Here is a 22,669-nt window from a genome sequence, read left to right as displayed (position 1 = left end):
TGGCCTGGTTTTAAAACTGAAAGCCCCGCAGTTCCTTCAGTCCCATGGAAACTGGGACAGTGGTTCACCCTATAAACCATGCTCCCCAGACATGATTAAATAGCTTTTGAAAGGAAGGGAGAAGCACAGAAGTCCTGGGTCCTCTCTCTGCAGTTAGTGGGAAGGAGCCTGTCCTTGCCAGGACACCACCACGGCTAATGCCATACTTGGCTGTACTTCCATTTTCAGGTTCTTTCTCTCCCTTTCCCTACCTTCTCCTTAAAACAAGCAAAGGAAGATCACAGAAGCTTTGACAATGTCATGGGAACTGTCCTCCAGCTGACTGTTTGACAAGAGACCATACCATCTGCCACCCGGGGCCCCTGCTCAGGATTCTCACGGGGTACACGTACCAGTGTCAGAAGAGTGGGGTGATCTTTCAAGACAGGTGCCCCCAAGAGTCTCCCGGGACACCCAGGAGAGGCCAGGTGTCAGGGGTGACTCCATCCAGCCCCAGGTCTGAGTCCCCAATTCTCTGATTCTCTCAGCTCTGCCCTTCTTTGCATTTCAGCTTCAGACTCAGGCTGGTAGCAGGACATGTGTGCCTGATGACGCAAAACTGTTCTCAGAGTGTGCCTACGCCCGGCCGTGCCCAAGAAGGCAAGCCTCTGTCCGGCAGCAGGAGGGAGGCTCTTAGAACCTCCAGGCTGCACGAGCTCCTCAGGTGATGCTAACGCACTTGTTAACTCACCTGCAGCCTCTCATTGCTGCCGGTCCACACGCACCACAGCTTTGCTCTACCAGGTGACCCTGATCTTTCCAAAGCCGGTAACCTGCCCACCCCCGCCGGCAGTCTGTATGAGCTCCCACTGCTTCACGTTCTTTCAACATTAGGAGCTGCCAGTTGAATTACTGCCAGTCTGGGGGCATGTAACACTATCCCAGTACGGTATGCATATCCCTGGTTACTAAAAAGTTCGAGCTTTTTCCATGTATGTAGTTGGCTATTCATGTTTCCTTCTGCAAACTGCCTGCTTCATAGTTTTCAGTCACGTGTGTGTGCTATTTAAGCCTCTCTCAAACGCATTCAGCTTTTAAATGAACATATAACATACCCGATTAAGTGTATGGCTTAAGGTTTGAGCGTAACTACTACCCAGACGGATAGAGAACGTTTACAGCCCCCAGAAGGTTCCTTGTGCCCCTCCTCATGCAATGGTCTGCTCAGAGGTGACAATTATTTCTGATTTCTATTAACAGTGATTTGTTTCATCTGTTCCTGTACTTCATCTAAATTGAATCATACATTCGATCTAGAGGAATCGGTCTGGCTGTGAGACTCACCCATGTTGGGGTATTTATCAGGAGTTTGTTTCATTGTCATGGAACATTTAATTATACGAATGTGCCACGATTGATGAACACGTTGTTTCCAGTTTAGGGCTAATACAAACACAACTGCTATTAACACGTTTGTATACATATGCACGCATTTCTCTTGGCAATACTAGGAGAGGAATTGCCAGGTCGAGGGGCAGACATGTGTAGCATTAGTAGATGATTTCTTCACGGTTTTCCAAATGGTTAAAACCCAATGCTCCCTCCCACCAGCACTGCAGGAGAATTCCAGTTTCTCCAACTACTCTCCAACACTTGGTGATGTCTTTGTCAAACGCTGGTGGTGGGTGTAGCAGGCAGCTATCACCGTGACCCTAATCTGCATTTCTCTGATTACTAACGAGGTTAAGCATTTTCCATCTACTGTAGTTAACTGATCATTCATGTTTCCTTCTGTGAAATATCTGGTCATGTCTGTTTTCACTTTTCTAGTTGGTTGCTTGTATTTTGGTAATATTGAGGTGTTCTCTGCATATTCTGGACAGCAATCCTGTTTAATTAAACGTATTGCTAATGTTTCTTCCGCCGCTCTATTTCTACCTGTAGGGACTGCGTTTTTCCTCCAGTCTCCATGCAGAGACCATTTCAGCTGAAGCCCTGGGCCACTAGGGGTCAGCAGATACTTCCCGGGCTGCCCTGGGGTCAGCTCTCCCCTGTCTCTCTGGATTTGTACGTTCTTATCATTTTTCGTCTCTGTATATTTTTTATTTTTTCTTGCCAGCTCAGTTATAATTTTAGAGGTTTTTTTCATACTTCATTCCGAATCTGTAGGGGTTTGTTTTAAGAAGGGTCACCAGGATATCTAATCTGCCACGTTGCCAGGGATGGATGTCTCCAGTTACTTTTGAATTTCCATGTTCTGACCACAAGGATCCTCCACAAAAACCATGCAGTGATCGCCAGAGCTCAGGTCCACAGACACAGATCAATAATAGGATGTTTGCTAGAAAAACAGCCCCCCAGGGCCCACCCTGAACTTGCTGAATCAGAATCTCCAGGGATGGAGCCCAGGATTTTCATTTTAGCAAGTGTTCCAGATGCTTTTCACATACTGAGAGAGTGCTTCTCCCAGAAGGCTACTTGGATACAAAATTACATTCTTCAAAGTGGCTAAAATATCTACATGTAGAAGAATGAAGTTGGACCCCATCCTCACACCATACAGAAAAATGAACTCACAATGGACGATACACTTAAATGTAAGAGCTAAAACTAAGAAACTCTTAGAAGAGAAAATATAGGAGTAAATGTATGTACTTTGGATTAGGCAAAGTCTTCTTAGGTGTGACACCAAAACCACAAGTGACAAAAGAAAAAAACAGATAAATAGGACTCCGTCAAAATTTAAAACTTTTGCACTACAGACAATACCATCAAGAGAGTGAAAAGACAACCCCCAGAATGGGAGACAATATTTGCAAATCATATGCCTGATAAGGGACTTGTATCTAGGCTATGTAAGAACTCATAGCTCAATAATAAAAAGATGAAAAACTCAATTTTCAAATGGGCAGAAGGCCTGAATAGACACTTCTCAAATGAAGACATACAAATGGCCAACAAGCACATGAAAAGATGCTCAACTTCATCAGCCATCAGGGAAATGCAAATTAAAACCACCATGAGATACCACTTCACACACACCGGGATGGCTACAAAGACAGATAATAACAAGTGTTGGCAAGAACAGAGAGAAACTGGAGCCTTCAGACACTGCCGATGGAGATGTAGAAAGGTAAATCCAGAAAACGATCCAGCAGTTCTTCAAAAGGTTAAACACAGAGTTACCATAGGACCCAGCAATTCCACTCCTGGATATCCACCTAAAGAAATTAAAACATGTGTCCACACAAAAACTTGTTCACAAATGTTCAGAGCCGTGTTTTCCATAACAGCTGAAGAGTGAAAACAGCTCACAAATGCCCATCAGCTGATGAATGGATAAATAAAACATGGGACATCCCTACAATGGAATATTATTATTCCTCAGTAAAAAGGAAAGAAGTACTGATATCCTGCAACATGGATGGACCTGAAAATCTTATGCTAAGTGCAAGAAGACAGTCACAGAAGGCCACATATCGTAAGATTCCAATTATATGCAAAGACCAGAGTAGGCAAACCCAGAGAGACAGACAGTAGATTACTGGTTGCTAACAGCTAGACGTCGGGGGGATGGGGAGTGATGGCTAATGGGTACGGGGGTTCTTTAGGGGGTAACAAAATGTTCTAAAATTAGTAAGAATGGTTGCACGACTGTGTGAATACACTAAAAACCAGTTAAGTTATATACTTTAAATGGATGAATTCTACAATATGGGAATTATATCTCAATAAAGTTGATATGGCTAGAAAGTTTATATTCATGCATCTTCCTCCATCCCACACGATGATCTCCAAGCTCTCGTGGTTTTGTGAAGAGCACAGAAAGTTATCACTGTGAATGACACCCTAATGCTGGCACATGTGCATTTCAACCTCCCCGTAAATCCCAGGTAGCAGGTTCGACGCACAGCACCTCATACCTGGGCCTGTGAGCAGGTCCCTGTTTGTCCTTCCTCTCCTCCTGGAGATCAGTGGAGGGCTGGCTGTTTCTGAGAGTAGCTCAGTTACATGTATTTTACATGTCAGTGTTGTCATTCCAACCTCCACCAGGGATCAGGTGGAAAAGATTTGCAAAGGCAACAAGAGCTTAACAGGAAAAACTGGACTTCACCACATGGGTATCACTAAAAACCAGCCTACAGTTGACCAGAAGTGACGGCTGTGAGCAGAGCTCAGCCCTCTTGCCTTGGGGAAGGAATGACCAGATTGGTAGGTCAGTAGCTTATTTGATAGCCCTGGATTGCTGGTGAAAAAAAAAAAAAAATCAGGAAACTGTTCTGCTAAGGGAAGGCGCCTTATGTGACAACATGGATGTACTTCGAGGACATTATGCTCAGTGAAATCAACCAGTTACAGAGGACAAATACTGCATGATTTCACTTATACGCAGGGTCTGAAATAGTCAAACTCGGGTGTTCCATGGTGGTCCGGTGGTTAGGATTCTGGGCCTTCATTGCCATGGCCTGGGTTCAATCCCTGGTCGGGGAACTGAGATCCTGCAAGATGCTCAGTGTGGCCAAAAAAAAAAAAAAGTGAAATAGTCAAAACTCATAGAAGCAGAGAGAAGCCTGGTGGTTGCCAGGGGCTGGTGGAGGTGGGGTGACTGCAGGGCTGCTGTTCCCTAGGTATAGAGCTTTAGTTATGTGACATGAATAATCCCGGAGAGCTGCTTACAGCAATGCGCCTGCAGTTACACTATAGGGTCCACTGAAAAATGTAAGAGGGCAGACCTCGTGTTAGGTGTTCCTGCCACAATTCTTTACAAAAGTAGGTAACAGGGCAGTATATACAATACAGTCCCATTGGTGTACTCGTACGCACCTATCTACCCACCCGTCCGTTCATCCATCTGTCCATGCACCCATCCATTCATCCCTTCAAACTTTTAAATTTGGGTATCTCTAGTGAATGACAAATAAGGGAGGGTTTTATCGTGGCGAGGATGGGAGTTTCACTTCCTAAGCGATGGGCTTCAGAGGTACTGAGCTTTTTATAAGTAACATTTTAATAATAAAAAATATTTACAGGGCTTCCCTGGTGGGGCAGTGGTTGAGAGTCCGCCTGCCGATGCCGGGGACGCAGGTTCGTGCCCCGGTCCGGGAAGATCCCACATGCCGCGGAGCAGCTGGGCCCGTGAGCCATGGCCGCTGAGCCTGCGCGTCCGCAGCCTGTGCTCCGCAACGGGAGAGGCCGCAACAGTGAGAGGCCCGCGTACAGCAAAAAAATAAAAATAAAAAAATAATAATTATATTTCAATTTTTTAATGGAAGCATATTCCATGATCAACTAATAGGTCACTTTTTCTCATGCCTCTGAACTCTCCTGTGGCTCAGAAGTCAGCCCCCAGGCCACCTTCACCTGCCCTAGGGGGTCTCCTGTGAGTCCTGGCCACATTTAAATTCCCTGTCACCTGCTCCCCTGGCCCTGGGCACACCTCCAGACGAGTCCTAACCATGCCCCCGTGCCCAGGAACCTTGTCTGACCTTCTAGACAAAAAAGCGGAGCTGGCTGGGGGGGTGCAGGGCTGTTTCATGGGACCCAGGGTCAGAGATGGGTCTCAGGAACCATCAGAAATTAGGTGGCCTCCTTTTCTCTCTCGTTTCTGTCATCTTCTTTGTAAAATGTAAGCCTCATAAGGGCAGAGATTTTGTCCTTTTTTTCGTCTGTTACATCCCCAGTGCCCGGCACAGTAGGCAGTCAGTAAATACCTGTTGGATGAATGGGGCGGACACGTATCTGCTTCTCTCTCGGTTCCTCCACGCAAACTTGCACTGCTCTCCTACGCACAGGCCAGACAGACCCCGACACCCTCTCCTTCCTCCAAGCCGCAAGAAGAGAGTGACCAGCTGCCCTCAGTTCTTTCCAAGTTCCTGGGAGAGAGGAGCTGATTGGCCAGCTCAGAGTACAGGTGTAACCCCGGTCTCAGCAGCAGCAGTCAGGTTCAGGTCCCACAGGAGAAACACCTGTGGAGGCTGCAGGGTGGGGACAGGCAGACACCCCAAAGGAGCCTCTATACCATCTGGATTTCCCACTGGTGGGGAGTAGGGAAGGGACAGGGCCGAACAAACACAGACGTGAGCCAGGGTGTCGGGTGGGAAAAGAGTTTGTGGTGACAACATGATGAAAGAGGCTGGAAATGAACGAGGGAGCTGCTTTAATGATGACAGCATCAGCGATTGTTCTGCAGGTTACCTTAATCAGACCTCAGTGGTTAACTTCAAGCACAGCGGCTGATCTGGAAATTAACACATTTGCCCTCCAGCCACAGACTCCGCCTCTCCTGGGCCAGGAAGCCCCCAGCCAGTATCACTGCGGCTGGAACCGGATGCTAATACACTCCAGCCAGGCCTCCCAATTAGGCCGCGACCTGGAGCTGAGGGCTCCAATTAGAAGAGCCTAATTTGTCCCGGCAGCCTGCGACCCTGGAGCTGGGAAGCTTTGCTATGCAAAGCAGCGGGAGGGACTGTGCGTCGCGGGGGTGAGATGAATACTATTTGCTCGTCGTTTCCGGGGGAGCTATCTACACGAGCGGGAGCGTGTTGGGCCAACCCGGCGGCGCGGCAGGGCCACCGCACTCCCGAAGGGCGCGCCCGGAACCGCGCGCCGGAGCACATCTCAATGAAGCCCCGTCCCCGCGTCCAGGGCGGCGCGGAGCCCAACCAAGGCCCCGCCGCGGGGCATCCAGGATGCCAGGGGCTTCGGGACGCCGGGACGCGGCGGGGACGAGCTCCCCCGGGGTAAAGGCAGGGCCCTTGGCAACCCCGACGGCGACGGAGGGAGAAGCAGGTGCCGGTCATCACGTGGAGTTCTGGGACCAGCGAGTGACTCAGGTCCCGACCCCTGTTGCCACTTACCACGCACAGCCTTTCACAAGTTATTTGACTCCTCTGAGCCCCAGTTTCCTCATCTAGGGATTAAAAACAGCACTGACCTCAAGGGGAGCTGTGAGAATGTGATTGAGAAGGGCTGCATTTATTGAGCATGTACTATGTGCCCTATTTTCAGCCTTGGTGTATGTATTCATCACTTCATCCCACAATACGAGGTTAGTATTGCCTAGGAGGCAGTGACTACTTGTTCTCATTTTACAAGGATCCAGAGGGGTGAAGCAACTTGCCCAAGGCCACACAGCAGCATGGGGACCTACACTCCTGGCGGGGACATCACCTGCCTCACAGAGGGGGCGCAGAGCTGGCGCAGCTGCTCTAACGGGGGGGGGGGGGCAGGTGGAGGGAGAGGAGGGGTAAAGGTGTGGGCAGCCCAGAGAGGAGGCCGTCCACAAAGTAAGCCTTGCTATGTGAACTAAGTAAATGAGCGTCTGATGATGTCCTTGGCTAAAGACCTACATCCAAATGGTATTTCACTGAGCAAAGTGAGACCACATTCTCTGGTACCCGCAATGACACGCAGAGGGGTGGGCAGGCCTGTGTTGGCCACCTCCCTGCTTTTGTCTCCTGCAACCAGGGGGTGCCGGGTACAAGTGGGCAGAGTTTCATCACAGCAACCTGGCCCTGTGGTCTGTACCTGGGACTTCTCCCGGGGCCTCCCAGGGCCTGAGGAGGCTTAATGCGCAGGAGCCCATCGTCAGGGGACTTTCAGGGTAGTGGCTGTTTTCCCTGCAGGGGTTGGGGGGAAGTGGGGCCTGGGCAGGGGACGCCCTGATGGAGTTTCAGGAGGTGGCACCCGGTGCCCGCGCAGCGTGAGGAGAGAGAGAGTCGGGTGGCTGAGCCACGAGGCAGGGGGAGGTGCAGAGGCCGGGATGCTGCCTCTGGAGAGAGGGCCCAGCCCCGGGAGGTGCTAGGGCAGGCCCAGGGCTCGGTCTGAGGTGACGGGGCAGAGGCAGGAGGGCAGGCCCGGAGGCCTGGCTCCAAGGACCCCAGCTGCCGGCTGGCACGTCACTGGCTACTGTGGCCAGCGCCAGGGTCAGATCTTTGCTGGAGGGACTCTGGGCTGCTCCAGGCTGGAAGGGGCTTTAGCCATTAGGTGTAGAGTCCCCGAGCTGCCCAGAGCCCGGAGGCTGGAGTCCTGGGCCCCGGCTGGCCTGGCCTGCTGAGGCCCGCAGGCAGAGCACCAGAACACCGGGTTCAGGTGTGCCACGGATCCGGGTGACCTCAGGCAAGTCACTTACCCTCTGCGGCTTTAGTGTCCTCTTCTGTCGATGGAGGGAATCACCCAAGTATCCTTCTAATGAGGTAAAAAAAAATAACTGGGTGGGGGGAGGGGGCTCATGAAAGAGGATCAAGAGCTCTGTCAGCCTAAGATGTCACTGTCCTGTCCCTCCAGGAGCTCCTCCTGGTCCTGTGGGCTCTGGGGGACCCAGAGGGGCTATTTCGGTGGGAGGTGAAGGCAGGCCTTCCGAGGGGCTCCAGCAGGTCTCAGGAAACAGCTAAGTGTGTCTAGAGCTGCCCTGACATGGCAACCACTCACCACATGTGGCCATTTACATTTTTTTCTTTTATATAAACTTATTTATTTTATTTTTTTTTTTGGCTGCGTTGGGTCTTTGTTGCAGTGAGCGGGCTTCTCATTGCGGTGGCTTCTCTTGTTGCGGAGCACGGGCTCTAGGCGTGCGGGCTCAGTAGTTGTGGCTCGTGGGCTCTAGAGCACAGGCTCAGTAGTTGTGGCGCACGGGCTTAGTAGCTCTGTGGCATGTGGGATCTTCCCAGACCAGGGCTTGAACCTGTGTCCCCTGCATTGACAGGCGGATTCTTAACCACTGCGCCACCAGGGAAGTCCCTACATTTTTTTTTAAAGCAAATTTACTTTTCCCACAGATCAATTTCAATTACCAAGGAAGTATTTAATTTTTTTTTTTTTTTTGGCCGCACTGCTTGGCATGTGGGAACTTAGTTCCCCAGGCAGGGCTCGAACCCAGGCCCCCTGCATTGGAAGCGCGGAGTCGTAACCACTGGACCACCAGGGAAGTCCCCATTTACATTTAAATTCGCGAACATTAAGGACAATTTTTTTTTTGGACAATTTTAAAAACATCTCAGTTGCAGTGGCCATGTTCCCCGTGCTCAGCAGTCACCTGCAGCTCGTGCCGTGTTGGACGGTCAGAGAGCATGGCCCTCATTCCAGAGAGTTCTACAGGACAGGCTGCTCTAGAGACAGCGGCTTCGGTTTAGGACTAAACTTCCCGTTTAGTTTAGTTTAGGACTAAACTTCCCGTTTAGTCCCAAAGCCACCCCGTGAGGCAGGGACTGTTATTACCCCGTTTTAGTTGTGAGAAACGAGGGGCTCCGAGGATCGGGTCACAACCCCAGGGTGCACAGCACATTGATGCTGGAGCCACGACGCATCCCAGGTCTGACCCGGTCCGCAGCGCTCTGCTTGACTGCTCTCCGGGCCTTTGCCTGTCCTGTGCTCCCAGACCCCCAAACGAGGCAACCTTCCGGCCGCCTCACCGTCAGGACACACGAGACTGCACTCCGCACTCTTTATTGGCTGAGTTTCCAGAAGGTCGGGGGAGAAGGATTCACTTTGTTCCCCTGGGGGATGCTCCTTTGCTCTTAAGCCATCAGGGAACTTTCTTGGGCAGGGGATTAATGATCCCACTCTCTATGTATTCAAAGACCGTGTACGGGTCCTGGTCCCCGTTGAGGGTGATGGCCTGCCCGTAGAACTCCTGCAGCTCAGCGGAATTCCTGTAGAACTGCTCCATTCTGAGCCTGATCTGCTCTTCAGAATCCTTTGGGCTCTGCAGGAGGCGGGCCTGGATTTCCATGGTCGGAGGTGGCTTGTACATGAGGTGGTACCTGCGAGAGGAGGGGAAGCAGGTGACCCCTGGTCCAGCTCAGAGGACAGGGCAGAAAGGGGCCCTCTGTCCTCCTGCCGAGCAAGCTGGTCACCATCACCGCCGCCACCAAACATTTGCTCTGCACCAGCTGTGTGCACACCCTCAGCTGGGTCCGGGAGCCGCAGACAGACCCAAAGCCCAGGCCCTGCCCAGGAGAGAAAAATGCAGATCAGTAATAGGACAGAACACAGTAATATACCGAGGACCGAATGCCTTTCTTTCTTTCATTCCCTTCCTTTCTTCTTTCTTCTCTTCTTCATTCCAAACGATATTTATCCGCTGCCGTGGATGCCTGGCACACGTTTGCTATTGACGACGCAGTGGCAGGCAAGGCAGTTGCCTCTGGCTTTATGGAGTCCAGCGGGGGATGGGACATTATAACACCAAGTGTGAGCAGAGATGACGGGAAGTGCCGCCGTCACTGCTGGCGCGACCCCAGGGGCATGGCCGCGTGAAGGTCATGGCACTTGACACAGGTCAGTGAAAAGATGTCCCCCAGCAGCAAGGCGACAGATCAGACCTATAGTTCAGGAAAATCCTGGTATTTCCTTCGAGCCCCTCCTCACTCCCTACTGAGAAACGTGGTCTGGTGACCGAGAAACAGGGCCTTGATTACTGGGAAGATGGAAGCGTCTACCTCTTTGCAATTGCAGAGACTATACATTGGATTTCAGCACCAACACAGTGATTGTACTTGGTCAGATGCGGAATAGAACTCAGGATTTACCCCCGTAGCTGTGGGAGGGCTCGAAGGTGAACTGGTTCCCGAGGGGATGTGTCTGAACAGCAACCACATCTGGGATGTACTGTGGTCACAGCAGAGGCCTGGAGCGCCATTTCACCCGCTGAGCCCAGGACAGAGCTGGCGAAAATTTCAACGACTGCTGTGGAGCCCCGGACATTAATTTTCTTGCTGCTCTTCCAGGAAAAGAGGGGCCGACAGGAAGCGCAGAGGAGCTATAGCTGGGGGAACCCCCTTTCTAGAGTCTTCTGTCAGGCGTCACTGGCGTCATCCCTGGAAACATCGGTCAGCTACATGGGGAGAGGGGGTCCCTGGCGGGGCGTGGAGCCTGGCACAAACCTTTCTCCTGTGACAGGGTCGGTTCTTCTCAGGGTCAGCCGCTCAATGATGGAATCGTATGGCACATTCAGGAAAAACACCCTACGAGGAAGAACAAGCACCACGGTCAGCTGGAGGGAACCGCAGGCTGCACTCGTCCGAGACCAGGGTGGGCAGCAGCCCCCGAGAGTGGGTGGAGCCTCGGTAGCCATCACTCAGGCTCGGGGTATCAGACTCTGGATGGTCACCTGGGAAAGATGCAGGCGCGGCCTCCCTGCCGTGGAAGCTCTCCGCACCCTGATTCAGGGACGGTGCCCAGCGCCCATCACTTCCGGGGGTAGGGGAGACTCTGTGGGGGGGGCAATCACTCAGGTGAGCTTCGGGGAGCAGATGCGCCATCCTTGTGGCAGGACAGCGTGTTCTCTGGAGTCACACAGACTTGGGTTAGAATCTCACCTCCACCATGGACCTGCTAGGCGACCTTGGGCCACTAACACAAACTCTGTCAGACTCAGTTTCCTCATCAGCAAAATGGGTGCAGTGATAGTTGCTGGTGTTGAGGATGTAAGGAAAAGAAGCATGTGACAAGCTTAGTGCAGGGCTTCCTCACTTTCTCTTTCACAGAAGGGTCCTGGACCCAAGGGAGCCGGACCCTCAAAATCAACAGTCCCAGCAGAAGACACAGCTGTCACTTCTGATGACTCAGGACTCCGACTGGGCCTGCCTGAGAATCCATCTCCTGAGCCCCTAGTTCAAATGGTTTAATCCCCTCCCTCTTTGGCGGTGGAAGTCTTTCTTTCTTTTTACTTTTTTACTTTTTCTTTTTTGCGGTACGCGGGCCTCTCACTGTTGTGGCCTCTCCCGTTGCGGAGCACAGGCTCCGGACGCACAGGCTCAGCAGCCACGGCTCACGGGCCCAGCCGCTCCGTGGCACGCGGGATCCTCCCGGACCGGGGCACGAACCCGCGTCCCCTGCATCGGCAGGCGGACTCTCAACCACTGCGCCACCAGGGAAGCCCTCCTTTTAAAATTTTTATTGGAGTATAGTTGATTTACAGTGTTGTGTTACTTTCTGCTGTGCAGCAAAATCAATCAGTTATACATATATCTATTCTTTTTTCGATTCTTTTCCCATATAGGTCATTACAGAGTATTGAGAAGGGTTCCCTGTGCTATGCAGTAGGTCCTTATTAATTATTTATTTTATATAGAGTAGTGTGTACATGTCAGTCCCAATCTCCCAATTCATCCCACCTCTCCTTCCCCCCTTGGTAACCATAAGTTTGTTTCCTACATCTGTGACTCTATTTCTGTTTTGTAAATAAGTTCATTTGTACCATTTTTTTTAGATTCCACATACAAGAGATACAATACGATATCTGTCCTTGGGAAGCCTTTCTTTATATAAAACCTGAGGAGAGAGGCTCTCAATCAGGGCCGATGTTGCCCTGAGAAGCTATTTGGCAACATGTTTGTGGCTGTCACAACGGGGGGCGGGGGGAGTGCTACTGGCATCTAGTGGGTGGAGGCCAGGGGTCCTGCTCAGCATCTCACTCTGTGTAGGACAGGCCCTACCGCAAAGCATTACCGCCCCGTGTCAGTCGGGAGGCAAATGGAACCGGTGGGAGGAGCCAGCGCTCTGGCTGGGGTCCGGCTGGGGGAAGCGGGTCGGGGTGAAGGACCAAGTGTCCTGGCTCTTCCCCACAGATCTAATCCAGGGCCTATCTTCTGGCATCAAACCATCTCAGTGTGTTTGTTTTGTTTTGCGGTACGCGGGCCTCTCAGTGTTGTGGCCTCTCCCGTTGTGGAGCACAGGCTCCGGACGCGCAGGCTCAGCGGCCACGGCTCACGGGCCCAGCCGCTCTGCGGCATGTGGGATCTTCCCGGACCGGGGCACGAACCCGTGTCCCCTGCATGGGCAGGCAGACTCTCAACCACTGCGCCACCAGGGAAGCCCTCAGTTTGTTTTTAAAAAAATAAGTTCTGGAATATTCTATGGCTCAATTACTGTTTATTCATTACTCTAATTAATTCATGCCTATGTTTATTGAGTGCCTGTTGTGTGCCAGGCTCTGCAGTGAGGCCCTGTGGTTACCAGCCCATCGTATGGGACTGAGACAGGACATTTAACAGAGTTGTCATCTCGGACATCAGCGTCCCATGACCGATGCAACTTCCACTGGGGACGACATCCGTGACAGCGGTAGCGGTGACAGCCTCACTGTGCACCCAACACCTTGTTCATGTCACTTCCGAGTAAGTAAATTCAGGCGAAAAGCACCTCTAAGTGTAAGAGAAACGTACTCGGCGATTTCCTGCCTTCACAGTTGGGTGGGAGTCTTTTCAGGGAGGATCCTCTGTCTCCTCCTAAGTTAGTGAACAAGAAGCCTTCACCGGCATCCCAGGAATTCACCAGGTGTGTTGATCAGGCCGCCAAGAGGCCAAGCTTTAGTGGGTCCAGTGGCACATTGGTCCCCATGGGCCCTGGACCAGCCTCTTGGGCCCAGGTGCCACCCCTGGGGCCCGAGCCGTGACCAGCCCCCAGCCAGTGTCCTGACACCGGGAAGCACTCAGGAAAGGAAGGAGTAAGTGAACAGGTGGCACACCATTCTAGTGCTCTATGTATATACTCCCTCTGCCTCCTGACCTACTTTCCTCCATCCCAGCCAAAGAACTCAACCAGCTGGTAGAGGTGAGAATGATGCTAAATTCCGGGCTTGGAAGGGATCAGCGTTTCCCTAATTCCCGGGGACCAGGTGCATCAGAATCCCCTTGGGAGACTGTGACTCTGCTGCATGCCAACACCCTGGCCCAGAAATGCTGATTCAGCAGACATTGGAGGGCGCCCAGTATTCCCCCCTCCTCACCACCCAGTGCCTGGAATCCGCTGCCTTGGAGAACACCTGGGCCAGGCACTCTTGAAGGTCCTGTGACCCCTGAAAGTTACACACAAACTATGGAGTACGTGTGATTTTTGGGAAGGGATAGATCCGTGTTTCACAACAGATTCTCAAAAGGGTCCTGGTTCTTAAAAAGGGTTAGGTGTCACCGGTCTGAGTTTCACAGGGCAATGAAGGATGTGGCCACAGCCGACGTGAGGAGGTGGCAGAGCTTGGCTGCCCCGGATGCCGCACTCTGTCTTCACACTGTCTTCCTGGCGATTTTCCTGAGCCCCTCTGGGGAGCCACCCCGATGCCCACTTATCCCTATGACTTGTTTGGAGTTATCTCATCCCCGGGCTGTGGGGCTGGGCATGAGGGAGGCCCAGGTGTGGCCAATTTGAGTGCCAGCTCCTCCTGGCCACAGAAGTTGGGTCAGGGTGCAGACTGATTGAAGCCAGGCCAATGAGAGGCTGCCCCAAGGCTTGCCAGAGAGAAAGGAGCTTCACTTTTTCTGGGGCTGCTAAGCTGTTGGCACGGGAGCCTGGGGTTGCCTGGGGCCTGCACCCAGAGACAGCCTACCTGAGAATAAAGCCCACCCCAAGAGAGCAGAGAGATGGTGAGAGACACTGTTTGGGGCCCTGGATCAAGCTGTACCTGAAGCCAAACGCCCCTCAATGTTTCCCCGACATGAATACATAAATCTTTTTTGCATAAACCAGTTTGAGCTGGGTTTCCTGCAATTGTTATCCAAAGGCCATCTACTACATCTAGTCTCTCCACACCTGCTTCTGGAAAATGTGTAAATTAGAAAAAAAAAAAAAAAAAAAAGACTCAAACGTGAGCCAAATGCTCTCCTTCAAGACCAGCATCTCCTGGCCTTCCCTGGTGGCGCAGTGGTTAAGAATCCTCCTGCCAATGCAGGGGACATGGGTTCAAGCCCTGGGCCGGGAAGATCCCACATGCCGTGGAGCAACTAAGCCTGTGTGCCACAACTACTGAGCCTGCGCTCTGGAGCCTGCGAGCCACAACTACTGAAGCCCGCGCGCCTACAGCCCGTGCTCTGCAACAAGAGAGGCCACTCCAACGAGAAGCCCCCGCTGGCCGCAACTAGAGAAAGCCGTTGCGCAGCAACGGAGACCCAACGCAGCCAAAAATTTTAAAAAAGACTAGCGTCTCCCACTGACTTTCTTCTCGTTCTCTCTTTTTGCCCACACCGTTTGCTGAGGTTCACTTCTGCCCAGTTGCCAAGAAGCCCCTCGCTGGTAGCTGATGAAAGCTGCAGCCTCCCTTCCACGAAGTGAGCACAGCCTGGGGTGTGGGCGGGAGCCATGAAAACCCACCTCTTCCCCCGCGCGCATTCTCGACAATGATCTCCATTCCCCACGTGCCTCGAAATAACAGCCCCCAAATAAAACATGCGAGATCAGGAGCGTCTGAACACCGGAGCACAGATGTTTCAATGTGCTTTCATCTCTTACACTCCAAACATGCCTGCCCCCCCCCGCACCCCCAGAACTTGAGAGGCCCAACAGCAACACCAAAACGTGGCTGTCACCGCAGCTGGCGGCTGACGGTGCCGCTCCGGATGCCGACGCCAGTAGAAAGGGAGCCAGTTTGGAAATCCGTGATAATGGATGCTACTTCATAAACAAAGGAGCCCCCGTTGAAAGATTTTTAACCCAGCATATCAAGATCGCTTGTCGTCATTCAAGGGAATGGCTTGTGAAAGGCTGGCGAGATCAGAAGCGCAAAGGACACCAAATTGGTACTTGAAACACGTCGCTGGGAAAAGCCTCGCTGGGGAGGAGCTGTGCTTCCACGCTGGAAGCTTCTGATTAGCCAGGCTCACGGCGACCTGGTGCCACAGCCAGGTGGCGGGGAAAGCGGGGAGCCCACTCGGCTCTGCTGCCCTGTGCGTGCCCCACCTGCCGGTTTCGGGTATCATTTACAATAACAGCTAGGAAAGACAGAATGTGAAAGCAAAGAATATTCAAAGCAGGGCGCACCGGGCAGAGACACCCCTGGCATATGTGCTTGGGTTCACCAGGGCAGGGAGCTACGCCTGCCTTGGGGTTTGCAGAATTTCAGGCTGGTGGCTGCCTCAGGAGGGAGGTGGAAGGTACCTCTAATCCCTCGCTCCTCGCTCCTGGACCAGCAGCAAAAGTACCAGCCCCACCACCCACCCACTGAATCAGGGTCTGCGTTTTCACAAGACCTAGAGGGGTGTGTGTGCACATGGAGGCTGCAGAAGTGCCGCTCTGATCCCGTGTCTCCCAGATCTGCCTGATGTTGGGGACCATCTGGAGGGCTTGTCTAAAACACAGATTCCGACCTGAAACTAACACAGTATTGTAAATCGTCTATTCTTCAAAAAATAATTATTAAAAAACAAAACAAAACAAAACATTCCAGGCAGCCCTTCCAGAGCTACCAAGACGAAACCTCCACGGGAGGGGCCGCGAGACCTGTATTTGTAAGTCAGCAGCTAAGGTGATCCTCCTGCTCAGGCAGGTATGGGAAGCATGGCTGTTATCCCAGGTCTCACCTTGGCCAAACCTTGGAACCGGAAGGGGAGCTTTGAGAATACTGAGGCCTGGGCCCCACCCGTAGGGATTCTGCTATAATTGGCCCAAGGGGAGGCCTGGGAGCGGAGATTTTTAAAAGCTCCCCAAGTGATTGTTGTATGCAGCCAACTTTGAGAACCACTGCTCTGATTCAATCACTCCGTGTACAAGATGGGGAAACTGAGTCCCAGAGAGGAGAGGGCTCACACACTGTCACCCAGGGCACTGATGACAGACAGTGAATGACAGCGGGGATCTCCGGACCCACCCCCATTATGACCCCTCGGATCATACTGCCTGGGGCTCTGTCTGGGGAGCAAAGGAAGCCTCTTCCTCAGAGGCCTTGAAGCTTACCCCCTGCTCCAGAGCTAAACTCACCGGGGACAGAGGGATAGAATTTTCTCTGGACCCATGGATAGATTTGATAAATTGAGAGATATGACATGTAATAACTGGCTTTACATAAATACGATGTCCAGTTCTGTCCAGAGGCAGGGGTCTGCCCTTATTGGCCTCTTGATCTCAACCAATAAGTCTCTACTCTGTGCAAAACTCCATACAAAGCACCATGATGTAACTACAATGAGATACCACTTCACACACAGCAGGGTGGTTATTATCAGAAAAACAGCAAAGGGACTTCCCTGGGTGGTCCAGTGGTTAAGACACCGTGCTCCCGAGGCAGGGGGCCTGGGTTCGATCCCTGGTCAGGGAACTAGATCCCGCACGCGCCAACGAAGGTCCCGCGTGCCGCAAACTAAGACCCAGAGCAGCCAAATAAATAAATACTTTAAAAAACAGCAAATAACAAGTGTTGGCTGGTGAGATTGTGGAGAAAGTGGAACACTTGTGCATGGCTAGTGGGAATGTAAAATGGTGCAACAAGTGATCCAGCTATTCCACCTCTGATCTATACCCAAAATAAGGGAAAGCAGAAATTGGAACAGATATTTGCACACCCAAGTTCACGGCAGCATTATTCACAACAGCCAAAAGGCAGAAATAACCCAAACGTCCATCAGTGGATGACTGGATAAACAAAACGTGACATACACTCACAATGGAATATCATTCAGCCTTAGAAAGGAATGAAATCCTGACACCTGCTACAACATGGATGAACCTTGAAGACATTACACTAAGTGAAATAATCAGACACAAAAGGGTAAGTATTACATAATGGCACTTATATGAAGTACCTAGATTAGTCAAATTCATAAAGACAGAAAGCAGAATGGTGGGGGAATTTCCTGCTGGTCCAGTGGTTAGGACTCAGCGCTTTCACTGCAGGGGACCCAGGTACGATCCCTGGTGAGAAAACTAAGATCCCGCAAAGCCAAGCAGCTCGGCCAAAAAACAAAAAAGAATGGTGGGAGCCAGGGGCTGGGGGGAGGGGAAATTTGGAGTTGTTGTTTAGTGGAGATGGAGTTTCAGTTTGGGAAGATGGAAAAGTGCTGGAGATGGATGGTGGTGATGGTTGCACGAGGAGAATGTACTTAGTACCACTGAACTGTCCACTTAAAGGTACTTAAAATAGGGGACTCCCCTGATGGTTCAGTGGTTAAGACTCCAGGCTTCCACTGCAGGGGTGCATGGGTTCGATCCCTGATCGGGGAACTAAGAGTTCACATGCTGTATGCATGGCCAAAAAAAAAAGGTTAAAATATTAAATTTTATGTTATACATATTTTATCACAATAAAAAATAAGCACAACGGTGTGGTTAATAGACATTATGATGAAGGTAGGAGGAGGGGTGGATTTCTAGCCTTGAATAAGTTTACAATTTAATGAGGTTCTTAATATGCATATGTATACAAATAAATGGATGGACCAAAAAATATGAACCTATAATAGTACTAATTCTATACTAATTATAAGGCCAATGCTATACATACTCAGAAAATAGAAAAGGAAAGAATAGAACTTAATTAATTAGGCTGCCTTTCCCTGATACCAAAAACCAGACAAAGACACTACAAGAAAACTATAGACCAATATCCCTCATGAATACAGATGCAAAAATACTCAATAAAATATTAGCAAATTGAACCCAGCAATACGTAAAAAGAATAATACATTACAATAAATGGGGTTTAGCCTAGTAATGAAAATCTGGTTCGATATTTGAAAATCAATCAATATAACCATATTATTAGACTAAAGAAGAAAACTGTATAATCATCTCAATAGATGTAGGAAAGCATTTAACACAATTTTATATCAATTCCTGATAAATATTCTAAGCAAACTAGAAATAGAAGGTAACTTCCTCCTCAGTCTAATAAAAGGTATTTACCAAAAAACTACAGCTAACATCAAGACTGAATGCTGGGCTTCTCTGGTGGTGCAGTGGTTGAGAATCTGCGGGTTCGACAGGGGTTCAAGCCCTGGTCTGGGAAGATCCCACATGCTGCGGAGCAACTAGGCCCGTGAGCCACAACTACTGAGCCTGCGCGTCTGGAGCTCGTGCTCCACAACAAGAGAGGCCATGACAGTGAGAGGCCCGCACACCGCGATGAAGAGTGGCCCCCACTCGCTGCAACTAGAGAAAACCCATGCATAGAAACAAAGACCCAACACAGCCAAAATAAATAAATAAATAAATAATTTGAAAAATAATAAATAAATAAATAAATAAAAGATTGAATGCTTTCCCCTTAAGATTGGGAACACAACAAGGACGTCCGTTTTCACAACTCCTGTTCAACATCTTACTGGAAGTCCTGGATAGTGCAATATATCAAGAAAAGGAAATAGCAAGCATACAAATGGAATGGGAAGAAATAAAACTGTGTTATTTGCAGATGACACAATCAGCTAATTCAAAGCCCCAAAGAATCATCAAAAAGGTCACTATAGCTAATAAGTAGGTTTAGTGAATTCACAGACTACAAAACCAATAAACAAAATATAAACCAACTTTTCAAGACACTAGCAATAAACAACTGGAAATGGATATTTTAAAGTACCATTTACTATGATATAAAAATGAAATACTTAGGTATAAAGCTAACAAAATATGTATAAGATCTGTCTGATGAAAATTACAAAACACTGGTGAAAGAAACCAAAGACTTAAATACATATGGGGAGCTATACCATGTTCATGGACTCAGAGACTCAATAGTGTTAAAATGTCAATCCTACTAGATCTGCAGATTCAATGCAATTCTAATCAAAATTACAAGAAGGTGTTCTGAAGAATCCACACAAGTTAATTCTCAAATTTATATGGAGCATTTTTCTGGAAAAGAATTAGAATCACTAAAACACGTTGAAAAAGCAGAGCAAATTGATTTCAAGGCTTACTACAAAGCCACAGTAGTCAAGACAGTATGAGTGTTAGTGAAAGGCTAGACACAATGGATTAAAGAGTCTGGAAGTTGACTCACACAAATATGACCAATCGCTTTTCAACAAAGCTACCAACACAATTCAATGGAGAAAGATGGTTTTTTCACCCAGTGTTGCTGGAATAATTAGACGTCCATATGCAAATAATGATAATAATAATAATAATCTTGACCCATACCTCACACCATACACAAAATTTAAATCAAACTGGATCACGAACCTAAATAGAAACCTGAAACAATTAAACTTCTGGAAGAAAATCTCTGTGACTTTGGGTTAAAGAGTTCCTACGTATGACACCAAAATCATGACACATAGATTTTTAAATTGATAAATTAGATTTCATTAGAAATCTAAAAATTAAAGACTTCTGCTCTTCAGAAGACCTTAAGAAAATGAAAGAGATGCCATAGACTGGGAGAAAATAACTATGAAGTCTATACCTGATAAAGGATTTGCAACCAGAGTACGTACAAATGTGAATTACACGCACAACTAATGACATAAAGGAGGACGCACAAATAGATCCTTTAGTACCTTGTGTTTCCAAATTTGATATTCAAATTGGGAAAGTCTGGTCCAGGAAAACAGTTTCCTGAAAAAGGCTCAAACGACTCCTCCTTCCCCAGTTCCTTCAAAGCCCGGAAGGAAGGCAGTGGAATTACCCACGCTTTAAACCAAGACTCAGCCTCTGCCACGCGGAGCCCTTTTTCGGGGCTGGAGCGTAGGCAGCAGTGGCTCTCAAGCTTTGACATAATCAAGGGGTCTTCTCTCAGAGGGGAACTTTGCCATGACTGCCACTGAAGCAAGGAAACAGAGAGAAAGGAGAGCCACCAAGAAAAAAGGCAAAGTGACACTGTACAGTAGAATGGTCTGCTCACCTTTAAAATGTGTGCCCCTGACACATCCGAGAGGTGAGGCAACATCAAAGCTATTGCAAAATAGTCCTCACATGACTGCAACAAGTGGGGCCGTTGGATAGCACAAAGCAGGAGTAACCATTGCTATGGATGCGTCAGGACAAGGCCTCTGCCTAGTCCAAGGGCAGGGAGAGGACGCGTTGTGTCTAGAGGTGACTGCATTTGGGGACGGCAGTGAGGGATGGGCAAGCTGTTAGAGGACTCTAATGCGAATGATGAACGGGGAAAGATGGTAGGACTTGGGAGAGAGTGGTTCGAGGGAACAAGTGAATTATGCACAGACTATCAAAAAAACAAAAAATAAGAACTGGGTCAGCTGCAGAAGGAGCCACACCTCTGAGTACACTGTGGGAGGAGCTGTCTGAGGACAGGGGCTGGGCTGCCTTGTCTGTGCTGCAACCTTCGTGCGGGGATGCGGGGAGGGCTGAATAAACGTGCAGCGAATGAGTGGATTAGCACGTGAGGGAACCAGCTGTGATGCCAGGCAAGGCCCTATTCCATCTCACAGGGACGGCCCCGTCAGCTCTCTGGGATCGGCCCCCGGGTCCACCCAGCCACAGGTGCAGGCTGATTCCCGTCACAGAATGCGACGCTGGACAGAGTTTGGAGGCAAGGCCTCCCTGGAGACCGGAAAAGTCCCCGGCCACAGTTTAAAATTTTTTACTATGTATCTTTTTTACTCTGACAGGAGTACAATTTGAAAAGAAAAGGCCAAACGTCTCAACCTCATTTTAAACCCCTGCGCAGCATGCCTCCTGCCCTCAGGTAGCCGCTGCAGGGTCCCCTCCCCGCCGGCTCCCCGCTCCTTCAGAAAACAAGGCTCCCACTGGCCATTTCTTGTTTAAAACTGTGCATAATTGATAGTGGCAAATCTACACCGCCCACCTCTAAAATCTCTCCAGGGGCAGGAAGAACAGTCTCCACGACTGTCATTAACTGGGAAATTAACGAGCACATCTGGCGGTTCAGCACGCGCTGTGCAAAGTGCTCCGGTCCGGTGTAAGGAGAATGACCCCAGGTTCAAATTCCTGCATAATCCGTCTCCATCTGAGAGTCCTTGAAACATTTCTGCCTCCATCACCACTGGGAAGAAAGAGAATAATTCCTCTGCACACGGCCACCCAGACACTTCCTAGATGATCATGAAATGCACATCATTGGAAGTCAGAAAGTTCTGCAAACTTTTCCCAAAGAGAAAGGCAGATGAGCTTAAGGCAAAAAAAAAATGACAGTGGACAAGTGGAAAGCAAGCTAGAGCTACACTCCAGGACTAGCCAGTCTCTGCCAACTCGGGGCGCCAGCTATACCAGTGGCTCTCAGACTGGACACAGGAGGACTCTAAAAATTCTGGCTTCCCCCGGGTCCAGGCAGGCCCGGTGTCCAAACTCTGGAAACACTGCCCTCTCCCCGCATCTCTCGTGCCCACACAAGGTCAGCGAGTCAGCCATCAGTGCAGGGCAATCACCTGGGCGGGGCCAAAACGGCTCTCAGGGGCCACTGGGCACCTACACTCATCACTGCCTTTCCCTCGGTCATCCTTCAGCTCCGTGTCTGTGTTTGAGGGGGGCTGGCTCACCACCCAGCTGGTCTTCTTCTGTGTGAGACGTTCCTGTGTGTTCCTGGAAACCCGTCTTCCCTGTGCACTGGCCAGAAGCCACACTGCGCCTTCTATCTTGCGCTCAGAGCACCTGCACCTGGCTGCCTTGGGGTCCCTCCTGACAGTGGGAACACAGATCAACGCTGGTCAACCGTGACGCATGCCGGCGTGGACACCAGTTCAGTCCCGAAAGGACGACTGGGCTGGTGAACATTCTGTCAGTGCCCCGTGGTCTGGCCGACGCGTGGACGCTCCGTCAGATCCGCCGCTTCAAGAAAGAATTTGTGTCTCAGCTGTAAGGTGCAGGGTCAGCTGACAGCCTCCAGCTGTAAATATCTTCCAGGGACTTGAACCCTATGTTCTTTTTTTTTTGTTTTTAAACATAGCTACTGAGATATAATTCACCCCCCTAAAAGCATACAATGCAGTTCTTTTTAGCGTATTTACAGCGTGTGCGACCGTCAACGCGATATAAGTTTGGGAGATTCTCATCACCCCCAAAGGAAACC

The 22,669-nt window shown here is 50.1% G+C and overlaps 1 protein-coding gene across 1 annotated transcript in view; it reads right to left on the bottom strand.

Moving 5' to 3' along the window:
- Positions 1-9,502: 9,502 nt before the first annotated feature.
- The window catches only part of AK8 (adenylate kinase 8), a gene marked incomplete at its 3' end in the record, with an annotated part of 128,781 nt that continues 115,614 nt past the window's right edge, over positions 9,503-22,669 (bottom strand). The window contains exons 12-13 of the mRNA XM_082842493.1: positions 10,863-10,943; positions 9,503-9,740 (exon numbers count right to left, since the gene is read on the bottom strand). Of these exons, the coding sequence (XP_082698619.1) occupies positions 9,503-9,740; positions 10,863-10,943 (319 nt within the window). The remainder of the gene's footprint in view (positions 9,741-10,862; positions 10,944-22,669) is intronic.

This window comes from Leucopleurus acutus (genome assembly GCF_964270905.1).
Source record: "Leucopleurus acutus genome assembly, chromosome: 7".
NCBI lineage: Eukaryota > Metazoa > Chordata > Mammalia > Artiodactyla > Delphinidae > Leucopleurus > Leucopleurus acutus.
This window is presented reverse-complemented; position numbering and strand designations above follow the sequence as displayed.